The sequence below is a fragment of the Euphorbia lathyris genome, chromosome 7 (assembly GCF_963576675.1).
Source record: "Euphorbia lathyris chromosome 7, ddEupLath1.1, whole genome shotgun sequence".
Taxonomy (NCBI): Eukaryota; Viridiplantae; Streptophyta; class Magnoliopsida; order Malpighiales; family Euphorbiaceae; genus Euphorbia; species Euphorbia lathyris.
This window is the reverse complement of record NC_088916.1, coordinates 63,228,590-63,248,886: the sequence shown is the minus strand read 5'-3', so window position 1 is coordinate 63,248,886 and position 20,297 is coordinate 63,228,590. Positions and strand designations below refer to the sequence as shown.

The 20,297-nt window shown below is 37.8% G+C and overlaps 1 protein-coding gene across 3 annotated transcripts; it reads left to right on the top strand.

The window, feature by feature from the left end:
- Positions 1 to 8,906: 8,906 nt before the first annotated feature.
- On the top strand, positions 8,907 to 17,171 carry LOC136235040 (uncharacterized). 3 transcript variants are annotated; one of them, XM_066024553.1, is made up of 3 exons: positions 8,907 to 9,243; positions 9,650 to 9,744; positions 13,667 to 17,171. In XM_066024553.1, the coding sequence occupies exon 3, from the start codon at positions 13,773 to 13,775 to the stop codon at positions 16,833 to 16,835; it is 3,063 nt and encodes a 1,020-aa protein (XP_065880625.1). In that variant the 5' UTR covers positions 8,907 to 9,243; positions 9,650 to 9,744; positions 13,667 to 13,772; the 3' UTR covers positions 16,836 to 17,171. The 3 variants fall into 3 exon arrangements, with proteins under 3 accessions (XP_065880625.1, XP_065880626.1, XP_065880627.1); XM_066024554.1 differs by having other exon boundaries at positions 9,645 to 9,744; XM_066024555.1 differs by lacking the exon at positions 9,650 to 9,744.
- The last annotated feature ends 3,126 nt before the right edge of the window (positions 17,172 to 20,297 follow it).

Genomic DNA, 20,297 nt, shown 5'->3' with positions numbered 1-20,297 from the left:
TATCGAGGTATGATAGGCTCTCTACTTTACTTAACAGCCAGTAGACCAGACATTCAGTTCTCAGTATGCTACTGTGCTAGATATCAATCTAACCCTAAGGAATCTCATTACATTGCTGTAAAAAGAATCCTTAGATACTTGCAAAGCTCAGTGAACGCAGGTCTGTGGTATCCAAATACTCATGATTTTACACTCATCGGATACACTGACGCTGACTATGGATGGGATAAGCTAGAACGTAAAAGCACCTCTGGAGGATGCCACTTCTTAGGAAGCTGTCTTGTATCCTGGTTCAGCAAAAAGCAGGCGTCAGTAGCCTTGTCTACCACTGAAGCTGAGTACATTGCTGCTGGTCATTGTGTTGCTCAAGTCCTATGGATTAAGCAACAGCTTGAAGACTATGGTGTTCAAACGAAGACAATTGAAGTCAAATGTGACAACAAAAGTGCAATTGATCTTTCCAAGAACCCAATTCAACACAGCAGAATGAAGCATGTCAGCATCAGACATCACTTCATTAGAGACCATGTACTCAAAGGGGAGATCAAGTTGACCTTTGTCCCAACGGACGAACAGCTTGCGGATATCTTCACGAAGCCACTGGCCCGTGAGCAGTTCAGCATACTGAGAGAAGCAATTGGTATGTTTAATCCTCTTCAGTAAATTCCTGTACTAAATGAATATGAATGCTGAGTGAATTACTATGCTAAATGATTGATTGTTTGCTGAGTAACTCATCGAAACTGACTGAACATCAAATACTGAGTAACTTGCACACTGAGTAAATTAGTTTAAACTTAAACTTTAAAATCATCCGTAAATGCATTACTGACCACTCAGAATATCAAACGCTTGACATTCTAGATGCTGAGTGTTAGATCCGTTAGCATAAATGTAAAAGCACGCGTATAGCCCTAGGATGACGTATTCGCCGTATGTGTCATAAATGCCAGGATCTTTGTCGGTACACAATCCCAAGGCAAAACTGACACATGGATTTGATTAAATCCACACCGCTCATTCTGTCTATAAATTATGGGTAATTTCCCATCTTTTATTCTTTACGCTTAATCAAATTCTAAGGCAAAGAAACCTTCTCTCTCAATCCTTCTGAACTTTCCCAATCCCTGAAAATGACTAAGTTATCTTTCAACGTCTCCGGTGCCGGCCACCAAAAGGCTAACTCCGATGAACCTACTCAAAATCCTCCTACGCCGAGTAAGGGAAAAACTGGCCAAAACTCTGGTCAAGGAAAAACTGTGAAGGTTCGAACCTACTCCAAAGTTTTTGAGAACGTACGAGAATGGAAGGTTGAGCCCTCCAGATGGGTTTCGGAACACTTTGTACAGTATGAACAGCCTTTTTGCGAATGGATTTCCCAGAATGGATGGACTGGGCTGTTCTCGGTTAGGGATGAAACTTATCCTGACCTAGTGAGGGAATTCTACCACAACCTCAAAGTCGCAAATGACTCCACCGACTACCTATGCACTGAGGTAAGAGGCAAAACCATCTTCATCAACCCTCTCTACATAGGAAATCTCCTCCAGCTGAAAACTGAGGGAGCAAGGCTGAGAAAATCGGGAGATCAGGACAAGACTAATTATGTACACAGCTTCTGCAAACCTGATGGCTACTCAGGAGAAGTCTCAGCATCATCAATGGGTCAGCACCAGAAGATGGCTCACTACCTGTTGAGTTATTTTATTTACCCAAAGATAAACTGCACTACATCAGCAACAAACTTTGAACAGTGCTTCATATGGCACATGCTGACATACACCCCCATCAACATGCCTGTCTTTCTCATTGCTGGGTTTCTTCGCAGCACTGGTACAATGAGGCTTGGGTCAATAATAACAAGAATCCTCATTAACCACAAAATTGACCTCGAAGGTGAGGAGAAATTTAAAGGAACTGAGATAACAGCATCCTCGCTGAGGGCACTGAAATTTGGACAGCCTTTGAAGAAAGGCAAAGCTGCTGCTGCTGCTGCTGCTGGCCAAGCTGAGGAAGCTGCTGGGCCAAAGAAAGGGCGAAGAACTAAGGCCCCAGCTTCCCGCAAGAGGAAAACTGCTGAGACTCCTTCACAAAACGTTGAGTCTCCAGCAAAGAGGCAGAGGTCAGCTGGTAAGACAGTTGAGAAGAGAACCAGGCAAGGTGAGCCTGGAACTGAGGAAGCTGCCGAGCAACCTCAGAAGAAGCAGAAAACTTCAACCTTGACTCCTCTGGAAGCCATACCGACCGACTTCATTGTACCGGATGACTCTCACTTCACCCAGTGTCAAGGTACAGGTGCTGAGTCTGAGGAGCCTGAGGTCCAACTAGATGATCACTTCATCTCTCAAGTTGAGGAAGAACTTGATAGAGATAGTACTGAGGAAGAAGAAGAAGAAGAAGCCAGCGGTCAGGATGACGCTGAAGATTCTGAGGAAACTGCCAGCGAACATGAAGCTGAGGATGCTAACACTGGATTAGCTGGTGGAAATGTGCATGTCGACACTGAGTTGGCTGCGGGAGTTGAGCAAGTACTTGACCAACACACTGTTGATCAAGTTGAAGAGCCAGCTGACCAGACTCACACTGAGCAACAAGTATCTTCCCCCACTCACTCAGGAGAACCTGCTCATACTGACACTCCACCTCGAAGAAGGTGAAAGTTGGTCAAGGCCAGTGAGAAGCTAGTCAGTGACCCTCCTGTGCACATACCAACTATTCCTAACTTTGTCATCTCAAAGACAACTAAGGACCCTTCTACCGTCCAACTTAAGTTTTTCAAACGCCAATCCACTTCCACTACATCGGCGCCTTTAGAAAAACAAGCCTCTGTTTCTTCTCAACAGGAACATGCCGACCCCAATGCCTCTACAACATCAACCAGTCAGGTTGAGCCGCTTACTGTTCATGCTACTTCCTCAAGCATGGTGCTGACTCCACATAGCTTTACCGTCAGCACAGACAGTATTCACATTGTAACTTCTCAAACTCAACTCTCTGCCGATCAATCAACTATTCCTTCAACTCAAGTGCAGATTGAGACTTCTATTCCAGTCACTGACCAGGTTACCCCCTTCACTCCACTTCCTTCCGGTCATACTGATGTCCCTGAAGGTTCGCAAAGCCATCTGAATGCCACTGAGTCCGGCAAAAAGATCATTGACTCAGTGCAAGCATTAATCAGAGACCTTCAACATTCCACTTCTCCTGCTGCTGGCTCTTCAATTCTTGAGACCACCCAGCTCTCCCAAGTCACTCAGCTTCTTAACGAAGTTAAGGGACTCAAGGATCTGCTGAACGTCGTCCTATCTTTCCAAGCCTAGCAAGCTAAGCAGGATTCCATTGCTAAGTTGGCAGAGATCCAGCTGACAACCGTTCAACATCTGAACTCTCTCCATCAACAAGTCCAGAAGTTGTCAGCTGTGCACACTGACTATGCCACTTCCTCTGAACTCAAAATGCTCTTTGCTCAGCTTCATACTGAGCAACTTAAGACCAACGAGCAAATGGTATCATACAGTCAGTGCTCAGTAGAGCAAATTGGTGAGGCAGTAAGATTGCTTAATCTAAATAAGCAAGAGATGGATACTGACGCAATGAAGCAGAACGAGATGATGACTCTTGCACAACAGACCTTCAATCACATTCGTCATAACAACATCCAACGTCAGTATTACGACACAGCTCTCTTAAAAACCTTCCACCAAATCTTTGCTGGCCTTACTGAAGCTCTTATCTGGCAAGGCAAAGCTCAAGCATTCAGCGTCAATATGCTCAGTGCTGCTGATCTCAAAGTACCCGAAGAGGTCTCAGCTGATGGAGTTGCCATTTTTGATGGCGTAAATGAAAGCGCTAAGCTGCTTAAAGAGCTATCCCAAGAACTGACTCGCGTTGTATTAACTGATGCTTTCAGGCTCCCTGAAGTTGACAAAACGGGGGAGAAAGAACATGCAGCAAGAGCTTAGCATGAGCGAAGTCAGTCATCGCAACACAAGAAAAAGAAATAGATAGGCTAGCTCAGTATAGGCTAATACAGTTGTAATCTATTTGCCTTATCTATATATATGTTGTTGTGTAAATACTGACTTCTATCTATATATCATATTTGCATCTCTTATTCAAATCCTGAGTTATGATATATGTTATTAAGTACTGAGTCATTATGTATCTTCAATTAAATCAGCTATGTTTAATACTTGTAACATTTATTAACTAAATGATATGCTGATAACATGTTTGACATTGACCTATGTGTTTATAAACATTCTGATAAGAACTCATTGAACAACAAATTACTCAGCGCACTCTATATGACTAAACCTTCCGCTAAATACTGAGTAAATAGAATATGTTGATATAGCTGACCTATATCTGAAAACTGACCTTAGACTTACTCATTTAAACCTTTAAATGTTTTGAGTAAAACTAAGTCAGTAGCTCAACCCTTACGGGGGAGTTTGCTAAATTATACTAGGTCAACTATCATGGGGGAGCTCATACTGAGTTCCTTGCTGAATAGTTTTGCCAACATCAAAATGGGGGGAGTTTGTTGAAACACCTTTCCACATAATTTTGATTTGACAAAATTGTTTAAGTATAATTTAAAATACATATTCTAAACACACTAAGTTTAAATGCTTTGATTTATTCTACTAATGTGTTTGTTCAATGTTGAGTTAAAACTGTTATAAGACATAAGGATTAAATGGCCCAAGCCCATTACGGAAGCCAAGGCCCAAGTCAAACAACTCAGTACACTCGGCCCGCGTTTGTCAAAACGTTACCGTTCTAAACAGAACGCAACTCAACAAACGGAAGGATCTAGAAGACCTTCGGGAACAACTTCAAGATGAAGCTGCTGAGTAGTCTCGACAAAGCGTACAAGACAGCAGCTGGCATAGCAAAACTTCCAGACAAAGTATTTCCCTTTTGGGCAAAGTTCAGACGACACAGTATGCTGTCCAGTTGACTTTACCATAAAAGGAGAGACAGTCTGCTGAGCTGACCGAGGACAGAAGATACACAATTTTGATTGGCCGAGAGCTCTGAGCAAGTCAGGATGACAATGACATGTAGCCGTTTCCCTCCAACGGTTATTTCGAAATTCAAAATGACCGATGCCCAGACGTCTCTATAAATAGTGCCATCACAAGCTTCACAATACACAGAACTTGATCAAGCAGTTACGCTGACCAAATTTCTACAAGTTCTGCAAGCAAAGAAGCAAAGCAAATTCTTACACTACATTTCTTATATCTGTGTAAAAGTCTAGAGTGATTGTTAAATCGTCTAAAGTGTCTTAGCAAACCTTTGTATAGGACAAAACACTTATCATTTCTAGAGATAGAAAGGAGAGGCTGAGTACTCGGTTTTAGTACTCAGCGAGAGATTAGGATTGAGTAGAAGTATAGAGGAAGGTACTCTTGTCATACTCAGTTGCTGATATTGTAAAAGGTTTGAGGCTCTACCTTTAAAGAGCTCAGTAGAGGATTTGAAATCTCGAAACGTGTTCCGGAGACAGGACGTAGGCTTAGAAGAAGCCGAACCTGGATAAATCTGCTGAGTGAAGTATTCCTTACCTTTAACTCCTTATTTATATTGCTTGCTTAAAATAACCAAAAACTGACCAAGTAAAGAGGTCAAGTTGAGTTGTGCGCGTTGAACGTCTGAGCTCAGGAATAGACTCTAAGTGCTATCTCCTGACTCAAGCTAAGAAACTGACCTAGTCACCTGTTGACTAATCCAGTATCTTGCTGTTTACTCAGCGCCGCTGTTCAAACCTTTTCTTTAGAAAAAGAAGTCTGCCCTAATTGCAAAAAAGTTTAAATAGTTCCTAACCCCCCCTTGGAACTATACTTGCAACCTTACAAGGGACCAACACTTTCGTCCTTAGCGGATGCAGATCTCGTAAAGGCTTTTGGCCTTTATGTGGCGTATCTATATCTTGTGGTCCCCTCAATGTGTATGGCTTCCTTTATACGTTATCTATCTGGCGAATCTCGGCTGATGATGAGGTTTGAATGTTCTTTGGGTCCTTCGATTAAGAGGATCTTCAAGGATAAGCCCTTGGATAACATTTGGATGTTATTAGAATATTATTGACTTTGGCATCGGAGTGCCTCAGCCGATCCCAACGACGCCTCACATGGACGTATTCCGGTGAAGGAAAATCTGCAAGATATCACTAATAAACTCAAGATGAACAAAGGATTTAATATTAAACAAAATCCAATCCTGCAAATATATAGAGGTCCAAAAATTCCAAAGCTTATTTGGAATGAAATGACTTCAAATTTATTTAGCTTTATAGCAGTCTCTAAGGATATGCAAGGTTGTCTCGGAATGGGCATGGCAAATAGGGCACATATCAATTTGGGTAAAGCCACATATGCTCCGTTCATAATTGCCCATTAACTTACCATGAAGCACAATCCATAGCAAGGTGTAGATTTTGTGAGGAACTTTCAGCTGCCAAACACTTTTCTAGTTAATGTCCTATAAACTTGCCAAAGTACTTAATTAGGAATAATACACAGACTTAACTGTAAAAGAGCCATTAGGGGAAAGTGCCCAACACATGTTGTCTAGGTTGGTAGGATCCATATTAATAAGCATACAATTTAGCAATTTCATCAGTAATATACTTATTAAGCAAATCCCACCTAGTAAAAAGCAATGATGTTAAACCTCCCCACAAGGGGAATCATTACACTGATGGCTGAAATAATCGATCTGTCCAACAGTTATTTATCAGTCCAAAACAGTGTGTTCTCGCCATTGTCTACTATGTGTCACAAACATGTCGCAACCACATATTTGCTTTTACAATACCTCTCCAAGTGTGAAAGGCAATCCAGTTGTGCTCTAGGTTGTTGGTCGTAGGGTTAGTCCGAAAAATTAATCCATTTATCAAGGTAATCCAGTTAAGGTATTCATGTACATCTCTTTGGAAAGATTAATATTTGTCTTAAGATTATTAAGAATATCGATTCATAAAAAAACTATAATAAGAACAAAATAATAATTTTATTAAATTGAAGAACAAAAATAATAAAATTATAATAAGTTGAATATAATAAACCTTCAGATGAACTGGATGAACGGAAGAAGAAGCATTCGAGGCCTGATGTAATCCGTCTTCTTAAGACAAATTGTGCTACAATTGACAATTGGATCTCAATATATAATAGAAGCATGAGTCGAACTCTAACTATGTATGTCGAATTATCACCAAAAAAATCAATAAATAGGACAAACGAGTTGAAATAGAAGTTTGTGGGGTTAAACAAAATTTGGTGGAGAGGGAAATTTTGAAATAAATTGTCTATATTTATGTGTTTCGAATGAGGAAAATGACACTCTTACAGACATAGTGTTGAAACTTTTTTTCCCTAAATTAATTCAAGAACCAATTTACTTAACGAAAAATTAATCTTACTGAAACGTTAAATCTCATTGATGAAATTTATATTTATTATTAATTTGTGAAACGTTTTAGTGGTTACACTGGTTTTAATTGCCAGTAACGTGAATTAGTTCGGTAAGATTACTTTTTCAATAAGTAAATTAATTGAGAAAAAAAATGTTTCAGCAGTATAGAGAATTGAATGCTTTTTTTTTAGAGAATGGAGTTAAAGAAATTTAAACTTTCAGAATTCCTTTACAATCCTAAATATAATTAAAACTGTAACCACTAAAACTTTTCACAAATTAATAATGAACATTAATTCCATTAGTAATTCACGTTAATGATAATTAAAATCAGTGTAACCACTATAATCTTTCACAAATTAATAATGAACATTAATTTTATTGATGAGGTTTAATTCTCTGGTAACTACTATTCAGAATTGCAAAGGAATTCTGAAAGTTTAAATTTCCTTAACTCCATTCTCTCTAAAAAACACTTCACTTCTCTATACTGCTGAAACATTTTTTTTCTCAATTAATTTACTTAATGAAAAAGTAGTCTTACCGAACTAATTCACGTTAGTGGCAATTAAAACCAGTGTAACCACTAAAACATTTCACAAATTAATAATAAACATTAATTTCATCAATGAGATTTAACTTTATAGTTAACATTTAAATTTTAAATGGACTTCTGACCGTTTAAATGTCTTCACTCCTCTAAACAACTATTACAAATTGACAAATAACGTAGAAAGATCTCATGGAGTAGAATACAAAAACACTCTACTTGTTATTCAAAATTCTATATATCTTAAAATTCAGTTGACAAATAACTATTTCTCTTAACTAAACGGTCGGTTCGAATTATTCATAATTCTTTTATTCTAAAATAGACCCGATCAAATCTACGTGAAAATAAAACTAAACCAAACCGTATAAATTGAAAACCGAATCAAAAAATCGAATTTTATCGGTCCATCGGTTTTAATTTTTTTAACACCATAGTCCATTAGGGTCCACTTTGAGATGAATATATGGTGAATTAGTATAGAAAGATGGATGGAAATGGAAAAATGTTAGAAGGATATGTTGCTCAATCGTGATCTAAAATATAGACGTGTACATGGCACGTGACTTACAAGTTACAGGGCAGAGCCGTAGACAACGATGTGCTCCTTTCTTTTTCAGGTTGGACCTTGTCTATCCCATACTTTCAGTAAGACCCACATTTATAGCATACCCGAAAATTGACAGTTATTTTTCATTTCATTTCATATCATATAATATAATATAATTATTATTTTTTGAAAGGACATACTATAATATAATTATTCATTCATACATTCATTCATAATCATTTATTTTCTTTTATGAAAAAATAAAAATATAGGAGAAACAGGGTCTCTTTTGAGCCGGCTCTGAGCCAACGGCTTACATACGCGTGGCACGTGCACTTACCCAATTCATAACCAAACCCGACCAGCAAATTGAAATGTATACAAAAATTTAAATATCGAGAAAAATTCAGGAAAAATTAAAAAAATAGAAAGAAACACAATTTGCACGAAGAAGAAGCATTGTTTCCTTCTTTGTCTCTGCTTTGAAAAAAGGGTTCTTCTCTGAGACGAAGCGAGGGTTTTGTGACGAGAGAAACGAATAATAATTCAGAGCTCGTTAGACCGAGAATTTACGGATATATAGCTCAAAATCCGTTTGCTGGAGAAAGTTTCTATACAGAGAGAGAGAGAAACAACCAGAAATTGAAGTGCTCTCTGTTGGAGCCGTCATCGCAGCTAGGGTTTAATTTGATTCCAGTGAAATTAATTTATCAGGGTAAAGTTCATGTTACGCTTGCTATTACCGTCATTTCCATTATGATTTATTGGATTGTGAATTTATTTGTATGTGAGGAGCTTAGAATCACATGTCTTCCTTGATTAATTGTGATAATTTAAGTTATGTCATCAAATCCCTTTTCATTTGCACCTCACTTTGTAATATGCAGCCGTAAACCTAGGGTTTTGTCAGTTTTTTTTTTTTTTGCGTGATTGTTCTTAAATTTTAGGGTTCGATCTTTTTTGCCCTCGCTCAGTGCAGTGGCGTTGTATTGTATGGTTTTGTCTAGTATCTTAATGGAGCTATACCTATTTTTTTTCCCTGTTTTAAGCTGATCATCTTTTTAATTTTTTCCCAATTTTAATGTTCTTTTTCCTAATCACAAGTATTATGTGCAGTGCAGTTTCAGGATTGAATGATATTTATTTGGTGAAATCATCTACAGACTTTAATCTTTTTTAGTTGCTGTTCTACAAGCTGAGATTTTTCATGTTTTGTGTAAGTATAATATTACTGTTCTTTCCTTTTCTACATCTGCAATAACAACTGTTATAATTTCAGTTAATTAATACTGTCTCATGTATACAACTCTGCATTAGCTGTAGCTTGGCGAATTAGTTAGTCTGTTGGATGGATTTTTATGAGTTTTGTCCTTAATGACGATGCCATGGTGCGCCTTTTTTTTTTTCCGTAGGTTATTTTTTTAGGGTTTTATATTGGGATAAGGTACAAAAATGCCCTTAATGTTGATAGGAAATAGCAATAATACCCTTAACGTTAAAATGGTACAATTAAGGACCTTATGTTGACAACTTGATCCTATTTTAAGTAAAACTAACAGATCTCTATAGTCAAATAATTTTTCTGTTCCTCCGCTCCAAGTGTTTTCCATGTCATAAAAAAATACCATATTTAGCTTTCGTAGTTGATCTCCATCGAAACGAAAACCCAGAAACTCAAAAATCGTCCATCAGAAAGAAAGAGCAAAAACTCAAAATTTACAAATAAAATACGCAGTGCCAAAGATCTGTTATTATATCTTAGCTTCCAGTTGTCAAAGTCCATTAAGCAACCAGCTGCAGGCTCACCGTTGCATGCTCACTGCCATTGATTTTTGCAATAAACCTTCTAAACATATTCGATCCAAATCCTTTCACTTTTCCAAGTCGTCGTTCACCGATTTAGTAATTCTGTTTTATGTTCTGATATTTGGAAGCCGTAATAAAGATTGGAAAAAGACCATAAATGTACAGATATACTGATTTTCTGAACCAAATCGGAGTGAACTGCATAAAGCCGAAAAAATTCGAAGTGCAATCAAACAATAATCAAGAGAAATCGGCGAGAATTTGGGAGTGAAGGATCCAGATCACATGAAACCTACGTGAATTACGATCATTGGGTTTGAGGAATTTACCATTGATTTGGGTAATTGTGAGTTTTTGCGTTTTCATCTGAAGAGGGGATCGGCGAGAATTTGGGAGTGAAGGATCCAGATCACATGAAACCTACGTGAATTACGATCATTGGGTTTAAGGAATTTACCACTGATTTGGGTAATTGTGAGTTTTTGCGTTTTCATCTGAAGAGGGGATGCAGACAAAGACGCCTGAAGGTGAGAAACGGAAAAGTTAACTGAGAGTAGGGATCTGTTAGTTTTGTCTAATGTTGGACCAAGTTTTAACGATAGGGGCACTTTTGCTCCTTGTTGTTAATGTTAGGGACATTTTTGTACCTTATCCCGTTTTATATTATTTACCCACGTGTTCAATCTCCACCGTTGGATTAGGTACAACTAGCGTCCAAAAATAACAAAACCAAAAGGAAAGCAGACAGATTTCCAAATTGAACAATTGCAGAAAATAAAAACAGAGAGAGAAAGAAAGATGCATAATAGGAAACAAAGGAAAGAAGCACCCAACAACTGTAAAATACCAAAAAAAAAGGAAACAAGGGCAGAACTTGAATTTGGACTTTTGATAAGAAGTAGCTATTAGTCAGCTTAGGATTTACATTTACTATTTAGTTGAACTCTTTAACTTTAGAATGTAAGGTTTGTTGCATGTTAGAATTTATGATTAAGAATATTGACATGATTTCGTATTTATTGCATTTAGATTTCAAAGTTTACAATTTCTTTTATTTTAAAAATTATCATTTATGGTGGTTCTATGTAATTTTATTCTTTTAGTGCGCCTTGTGTCGCTCAGGCACAAAGCGCTAGTGCCCCTTGCACCTTTAGTAACTATGGGAAAGCAGATATTGTCCTACCTGTACTACTTTGTTCATTAACAAATGGCTAATAGATAAGATTTTACTTAACACAATCAACTTTAGATAATTAACTGAACTCTAATCTATTAACTTCAAAGGTTCCTTTTGAAGTGTTTAAGTAGGATCACCCTAATTTAACTACTTTCTTCAGTTCGGAAATCTTAATTTGAAAGTGAGCTATTGATATTCTGAGATGCATCTAGTTAAAAGAGTTGTTGAATTTGAGGTTTTAGTTTTGCATTCCAATCAATACTTAATGATCCAATCACAACAAGCCAATTTGATTTTCTGTTGCTGTTAACATTTTTTTGAAAGGTGTTCCTGTCTATGGATAACAGTTCTGTAGCGATTTCTTTTTTACCTTGTATGGAGGAAATTTTGCTTATTTGTTATACATGTGTATGTACCTACACTCTGAGGAACGACAACATTCTATAGAAGATATGTACTAAGGATTTGTCAAATTTATTCTACTTCCAGCTGCATTTGGAAAATCTTTTCATATCAAATTTATTCTACTTCCAGCTGCATCTGGTGCATGCTGTTTGCAGATGATATTGTGTTGGTTGATGAGACGAAAGAAGGAGTGGAGAGGAAGTTGGAACTATGGAGACAAACTCTAGAATCTAGAGGCTTTAAGTTGAGTCGAAGTAAGACAGAATATTTGGAGTGTAAGTTTAGCGGCCGTAGGAGTAGGGAGGCAGGGACAATCACCCTAGATGGGAGAGTTGTTCAGGCCTCGGATTGCTTCCGGTATTTAGGATCTATTATCCAAACGGATGGAGAAGTAGATGGAGATGTTGCTCATAGGATTAAAGCTGGTTGGTCGAAGTGGAAGAGTGCTACGGGTTTCCTTTGTGATCCCGGCATGCCTAATAGATTGAAGGGAAAATTCTACCGGACGGCAATTAGACCAGCATTGTTATATGGTACGGAGTGTTGGGCAGTGAAACACTGCCACATCCGTAAGATGTCGGTGGCGGAGATGCGTATGTTGAGATGGATGTGTGGTCATACGAGAAAGGACCGGGTGCGTAATGAAATAATTAGGACAAAAGTAGGGGTCACATCTATTGAGAATAAAATGAGAGAAAACCGACTAAGGTGGTTTGGCCATGTGAGACGTAGAGCGCTTGATGCGCCGGTTAGGAGAACCGAAGAGTGGCAAAGGGATGTAGTGGTGAGGGGTAGGGGAAGACCTAAGCAAACTTGGAGGAGGGTGATCGAGAGTGATATGAGTTTACTGGGAATTGAGGAAAATATGGTAGTGGATAGGACGGAGTGGAGGGAGCGAATCTGTGTCGCTGACACGACTTGATTTTCACGGTTTTATATGATGGTTCATGTTAGCCGACCCCGAATCATTTCGGGACTAAGACTTTGTTGTTGTTGTTGTTGTATCATGGATTAATGTTCATCAACCATTATGGTTATGCTTGTTTTTTAGGTTAGCTGTGTATGTATGATAGCTTATTGTGTGTACTAATGATGAGAGTACAATTAGAAAACACTGTAGATAGGATCATATCATTAGAAGTGTTGCACTTTTTTCCCCTCTTTGGCATCATTCAAGTCTCCTTGTTGGCTGATTTCTCGTCCTCTATGAATATGTGAGGTGGCTGTTATCTTTGAAACAATATTTTTATCTCCTTGTTGGTCGATATTTAGCTGTGTGTCTCCATGTTGATCCATATTTATCTAGGAAGTCTTCATGCTAGTCTACATTTAGCTAGGAAGTATAACAAGTAGAACAAACTTTCATGCATGATATTGTATTCATTGCTTGATAATTTGGGTAAATTCTGGTTATGCTGTCAATTAGAACCTTAGTGGATAAGTGAACAATATAACATTTAGATTCTATCTTTTTGTAAGTGCCAGTTGTATTAAGTCCTTTAGATATATGGTATCTTGCACATTAATTTATTGTTCCTTGTCCCTTATTCTAGTTGCCCATGCTTGGTCATAGTTTTCTCAAGCTGCGTGTTTGGATGTCCTCAGCTTGTTGCATTTTGTTCCTTTTGAGATTATTATGCAATTATTGTCTTCCCCGTGTTGTTTTAAGCTGAATTTTGTAGGCTGTAGTTGAGCTACTGAATTTGTCGACATTGTTTGCTTAGGGGTTCCATTTTTGTGTCTTCTACAGGTTATTCTGTAATTATTGTTCCCAAAGCCACCTGTTCTCAATGGAGAGAGGACAATTACACAATGAGGATTTTTGTAATTCTTGGAGGTTTGGGGTGTGAAGAACTATGACACTTGAAGATTTCTTTACCTTGACTGAAATGAAAGATGGGCTCACAGCGCCTTCTCGAGTGCACGAGCTGGTTGCTGTAATGCAGAAGGAAAAAGATTCTAGTGTAAAGAATGTCGGAGATGCATTAAGGCAGTGGGCTGCTGTTGCAAGCACGATCGCTGCTACAGAGAACAAAGATTGTCTAGATCTTTTTATTCAATTAGATGGACTCTCATATATTGATAACTGGTTAAAAGATGCGAAGAAGTATGGCAATGATGCAGCTGATAGCTTTGTGGAGGAGTCACTTACTGCACTGTTAAGAGCTTTGGAAAAGCTGCAAATAGACAAGGAGAGGTCTGTTTCTTCTGGGATCTGGATCACTGTCAATAATCTTCTTGATCATGGCAGCTCTCGTGTACAGGATAGAGCAAGAGCACTGTTTGATAGCTGGAAGCAGGGCAGTGTTAGTGATGCGGTTCATCATGATGGTGTGCTGGCACTTCATCACGCCTGTGAAGTGGCAGAGTGTGCTGCTGAGAATCTTTCCCTTTTCAATAAAATTGTCAATGAAGAAAATATTATAGCTGAACCTGCCAGAGATGATTCGAATTGTCCTCAATCAGAAGAATTAAAAGAACAACCTCATAGAAACAGGGAGCATGTATCACCCGATCCTCTTAATACGTCTGTCATGGCAAACTCTGTTCAAGAGAGTCCTCCATTAAAGGAAAAGGTCTCGATGAGTGCCGTTGAAGGAACTACTCTGACTGAGACTCATAGTTTTTCCATATCAAATGGACCAACTACTGAACCAGAGTTGGATTCTTCAAAGAAGCTAAGCAGTTTCTCTGATAACTCAGATATGCTAGCTTCTCCACCTTGTAAGGTGGAACCTGGAGTGTGCTCTTCAGTTGTTAACACCAGTAATGCTAAAGAGAATATGGCTGAACCTGCAGTGCAAAACAATGTTGATACACGGGAAGGTGATTTTGGTTCAAACAGTATGTCTAGTGATACAGGAAACTCTGCATCTCTGCCAAAAGCTGGGAAAGACGATGGAGGGGCTAATAATAACCTTCCAGCGCAGGCACTCAATTCTACAGATAAAGATGATTGCTCTCCCGACCCTCTGCTAGACTCATCTCTCAGTAACAGGAAGTTAGAGAAACCAGATGATGTAGGGACTCGTTTTTCACACATGTTAGACATTGGAGTTGCTGATGATGATGATAATGATGATAATGATGGGGATGGTAATAATGAGGATGATGAGGATGAGGATGATGGGGAGCATAGCAGTGATGGAGCTGATTATTTAAGAGATGTGCGCGATTTCACTAGAACCGAAGATACCCCAAGCCCGGATCGGAATAGCAGAAGGAGGTCTGATATCGAGCTTGACTATGGCATAGTTGATGCTCTAGAAGTTGCTCGACAAGTTGCTCAAGAAGTGGAAAGAGAGGTCATAGATTATAGAGAACCATCTTGCAGCTCTTCTTCAGATGAAATCATGGCAAGTGATACTAGGCGACCAGATAGCCCTGATTCAATAAATACAAAGCAGGACCTGCATACAGGAGTTTCCCATGAAGACATGCCAAGTGGACAAAATCAGCCTGCGGAACCATCTCCTATGGAAGATGTGCGCTTAATTAGTTCAAACAACATGGAGACGGAAGCAGAAAATGGCACACATGAGTTGGAGTCATCACAGGTCACTGAAGTGGCTCCGGAACAAGAAATTAAGTCAGAGAAAGGTCTATGTGCTTTTGATCTGAATGATTTTGATTTGAATCAAGAAGTATGTTCTGATGATATGGAGCGTGCAGTGAATCCCATCTCTACTCCAATTTCGGTTGTTTCAGCTTCCAGGCCAGCAGTGGCTTCTGCATCTCCTTCAGCACCTTTGCAGTTCGAGGGGATTCTTGGATGGAAAGGATCTGCAGCTACTAGTGCTTTTCGCCCAGCTTCCCCACGCAAGACCTCTGATGGTGATAGGATCTTTGAGACCGGGGGAACTAGCCATAGTTCAAAAGCTAAGAAGGACAGCTTTGATTTTGATCTCAATGTTGCTGGGGATGGAGATGAGAAGATGTTGGACTTAATGCCAGTAAGGCCTGTTCCAGTCTCATCTGGCCTGCAATCTGCAGAATCCTCACTTGAAGTTGGTCCAAGAAGAACAGAGAGGCCCAATCTGGATTTAAATCGTATGAGCAATGAAGGCGATGTTCCACAATCAACTTTGAGGATGGTGGGGCAGCTATTTTACCCTCGAAATGGCCATCGCAGCCCATCACCTGCATCTTCATCATCATCGATGCAGCCTTCACTGAGGAATTTTGATCTGAATGATAGACCGCTTTTTCACAATGATTCTTCAGATCAGGGGTTCTACCATCGCAACCAAAATGTAAGTGCTTTTGGAATATCTAGACCGGGTGATCCTGTTATTTCTATTCTGGGTACTAGAGTTGAAGTGGGTAGCAGGGTGGAAGTCGGTCGAAAGGATTTCATTCCGCAACATCCATCATTAGCAAACGGCAAGTCTCTAGACCACGCCATAATGGATGCTAATGTGGCAAGAATGGGCGGTGTTCTGGGGATTCCAACTGTTCCGTTCACACATTCTCCAGTTTTCGGGTACAACGGACTGACACCAGCTCCCAACATGTCCTTATCCTCAACAATGTATGGAGCTGGCCCCTCGATTCCTTACATGGTGGATACAAGAGTAGCAGCCTCTATGGTTCCTCAAATTTTGAGTTCTGCATCTGTTCCTCCTTACTCCCAGCCGCCATTTATCATGAACATGGCCAGTGCACCACCAAATTTAAATGGTGCAGGGCCCTCACGGCCCAGCTTCGATCTGAATACCGGTTTTACAAATGATGGAGTAAATGCTGGAGGTTTAAGGCAGTTTCTCATGCCTGGTCAAAGCCGAATGATGGAAGAGCATTTGAGGGCCAATGTGCAACCCGGCCCAAGCTCCGGAATAGGTGTTAAAAGGAGAGAACCTGATAGCGGCTGGGATCATTACTCTTTACCCTATAAACATCAACAACCTCCATGGAGATAGGATACAATACATCTTAATTGCCTGATTTCTTCTTCCGGCGAGCTGGTTAATTTATGGATTTGCGACGATAACATTGAAGAGTTTGCAAGCCCATTGGCTTCAGTGAGGGGATAAATTAGAACTGAATAAGATTGGGGGGGATTATGAATGTATTATGATTCATGAGATTAATTGCTGAAGAAAAAAAGTTAGGTTTTTATTTGTTCTAGTCTCTTACTTTCTTCTTCCTTTTCCATGTTCCATAGGTCAGCAATCATAGAAGCTCGGTACATGTAGCTGTAATTTCTCTTTTCTTACATAGCACAGCAATTTAAAGCAATTATATATTACTTGACATTTTTGGGGTTTTTCTCGTTTTTTATGAATTAAAGTTTTATGTATATACTAGGGGGGTGTTTGGTTAGATCAGAATATGGCATGGAATCGGAATGGGAATGCTTAATTCCCTTTGATAATGTTTGGTTACACAAAATATGACAGGAATGAGAATCCCATTCCCTCTTGTATGGGAATCACCCATTCCTCCCGACACCCCAAGGAATTAAATCTGATTCCCTAATCAATTAATTATTTATTCCTCCTTAATTATCTCCCCCACTTTCACATATCCTGCCCCCTCATCCGTCTTTTTCGTGAACACTTTCCACAGCATCAATCGAGATGTTTTGTTTGCTTTTGTGCAAAAGCAAGTATCTGGATTTCCTGAAGAAATGAGATTAGAAGGTTCTCAATCATGGTTGAATATGGTAGTCACACTTGCTCCAAAATCGGAGATTTATAGGTTTTATATTAGTTTGAAATTCAAAATAGGACTGAAGAAAAGGGAGAGAATGCTGAAAATAATAAAACATTAGTTGCTTCTATTGTCTTCTCACCCAATTAGATCAAGCTAGGTTATACCATTGATATTCAGACGAGTGTTGATATAGAGCTTCAATTGTTGAAGGAGATTTATTTTTAACCGAAGTTATAATTGTTATTATTTAATAAGTTATTTAAAAAAAGTATTATATAATCCAACAACTTCAAATGAAATCATATTCCGATTCCAGATAGAACCAAACAAAATAAATAAATAGTCATTCCGTTTCTGATTCCGTCACATTCCGATTCCGATTCCAATTCCGATTCCGAAGTTTAAACCAAACGCCCCCTAGGTCTCTAATTTAAAAGACCTAATTTAAACTATTTGAAACCAAATAGAAAAGAGTTTGATTCGATTATTTATTTAGTTTGATTTGATTTGGTTTCAAATTAGAGTAATTTAATTATTAGCAATCAGTTTGGTTATATATATATATAACTGAATAATATCAAGATATTTTTGTGTGTATATGAAAGGGCAAGGTTCCAAAATATCGTTAATCTTAACGCGGGTGGTCAACAGCAAATTTACTTTTAACATTGACGGGTTGAGTCAATTTGAAAAATAATTCATTAAATAGTTTTTTTAGACATGAATCTATCAATCCGCGTCGGCAACACATAACAAACATGTACATATGGAAAAAAAATAAAATAAAAATTATATCGTGTTTTGTACGAGTTGGAAAAAAGATCCAAATATTTCGTTAAATTTATAATATATTAATCTCCAATGGTATTATAAAATTACAAAAAATGCAAATTCTTTTTTAGTGTCAACTGATATGCAACTGATGCAGAATACGACAACATAAAATTATTATTGGCTGCCAACATTAGGAATAAAATTGAATCATTTTCACCGTTGTGAGTAAAATCGTTCCTAGCTGTCAATGTTAGATTGCATTTTTTTACATTATACTTATATAAAATAATTATTCTACATTTTTATAATTTAACTTGATTATTTAATATAGGATAATTAATTTATTAGTCCCTATATTTTGACAAAACACACTGTTTAGTCCTTGTATTTTCAAAAACATATGGTAAAATCCATAAGGTTTTTCTCGGTGAACTGTTTAGGCCCTGCCGTTAGACTCTCATGAAGATTCTGTTAGTCAATTTGGATTTGCGTTCTTCTTTTCCTTTATTTTCATTTCCTCTAAACTCTAATGCATCTGAAATCAACTTTGAATGTTCTTCTTCTTGATTTTCTTCTTAATCGTTCAAATTCGTAAGCACTGGGTCTGTTCTTTTTCTTATTCTCCATACAAATAGCTTCTTCTTCTAAATTGGATTTTCTCTTCTGAAGTTTGAAGGTAAATAGTAAAGGGTAATTTAGTCATTTCCGAAGTCATAAACGGTAACAAATCTAACAAACAGACAGAAGGACTAAACAGTTCACTGAGAAAAAGGTTAAGGACCTTACCACGTGTTTTTGAAAATAAAGGGACTAAACAGTGTGTTTTGTCAAAATATAGGGACTAATAAATTAATTACCCTTTAATATATTTACTACTAATATCAAGGTTGTAAAAGACACTAGGCGCTAGTTGGGCGGACATGGTCCTCGAGGATTAGTCGGGGACTAATCGGAGACTAATCGAATTTGTATTTTTGTATTTTTATTTATCAATCTACAAATTATTATATAAATTTAATTGAAATATGTATTATACTATCTAAAAATAATAATATAAAATTATGAAATATCGAAAAACATGTATATTTGTACTATATAACTTTAAATATATGCAAACATCAACATTTCAACAACAATATCATTGAAAGAATTCAAAAGTAAATTAATAAAGTAAAAAATATCACAATAAAAAAAGTTTTTGCTCATCGTCGTTTAGGCGGCGCCTATGCAGTCTAGGAAGCATCCAGGCAGCCTAGGTGGAGGCCAAACAACTAAAAACCACCTAAGATTCTAAAAACGCTTAAAATGACTAATCGGAAAAAATCGGGACAAATTCTTGATTTCAAGCGCCTAGACGTGGCGTAGGTGGTCCAAGCAGTCTTTCTTTTTGAACAGTGACTAATATACTACTTTTTTTTATCTAATATTTATTTTTAACCTATTATAATAATTTTAATTAGTCATCGGTTAGTAATTGAACTAAATCGAATTTTATCAATTATGTTCAGTTATTAACCTTGTTCATCTCGATGTTAAATTTGACGATCATTTCAGTTTAGTTAATAGATAATATGATTTGGTTGAATGAACGGTTAGGCACCAAATCGATATTCACCCATCATAGACAAACATTCTTATCCAGTTTTGATCAAACGACCTTAATAATCATGTAGTATTTGATCATATCTACAAGAAGAGCAAGAGCATATACTCTATTTTTTCATATTATTCTTAGGTTTCCAAGTTATACGTTTTTTTTTCACTTTTAATCTCTAAGACTCCACCCCTATAATATTAATAAACCTTGATTTGATTTAATGGTGATAGACCAAACTTCCTAGTTTTAATTTTAATAAGCCTAGATCTGATGCTAGTTGTGCGTGGTTTTTTTTCACTTCCTATATCTAATTGTATAGTAATGTTTACCTCTGGACTCTGAATAACCAAATGAA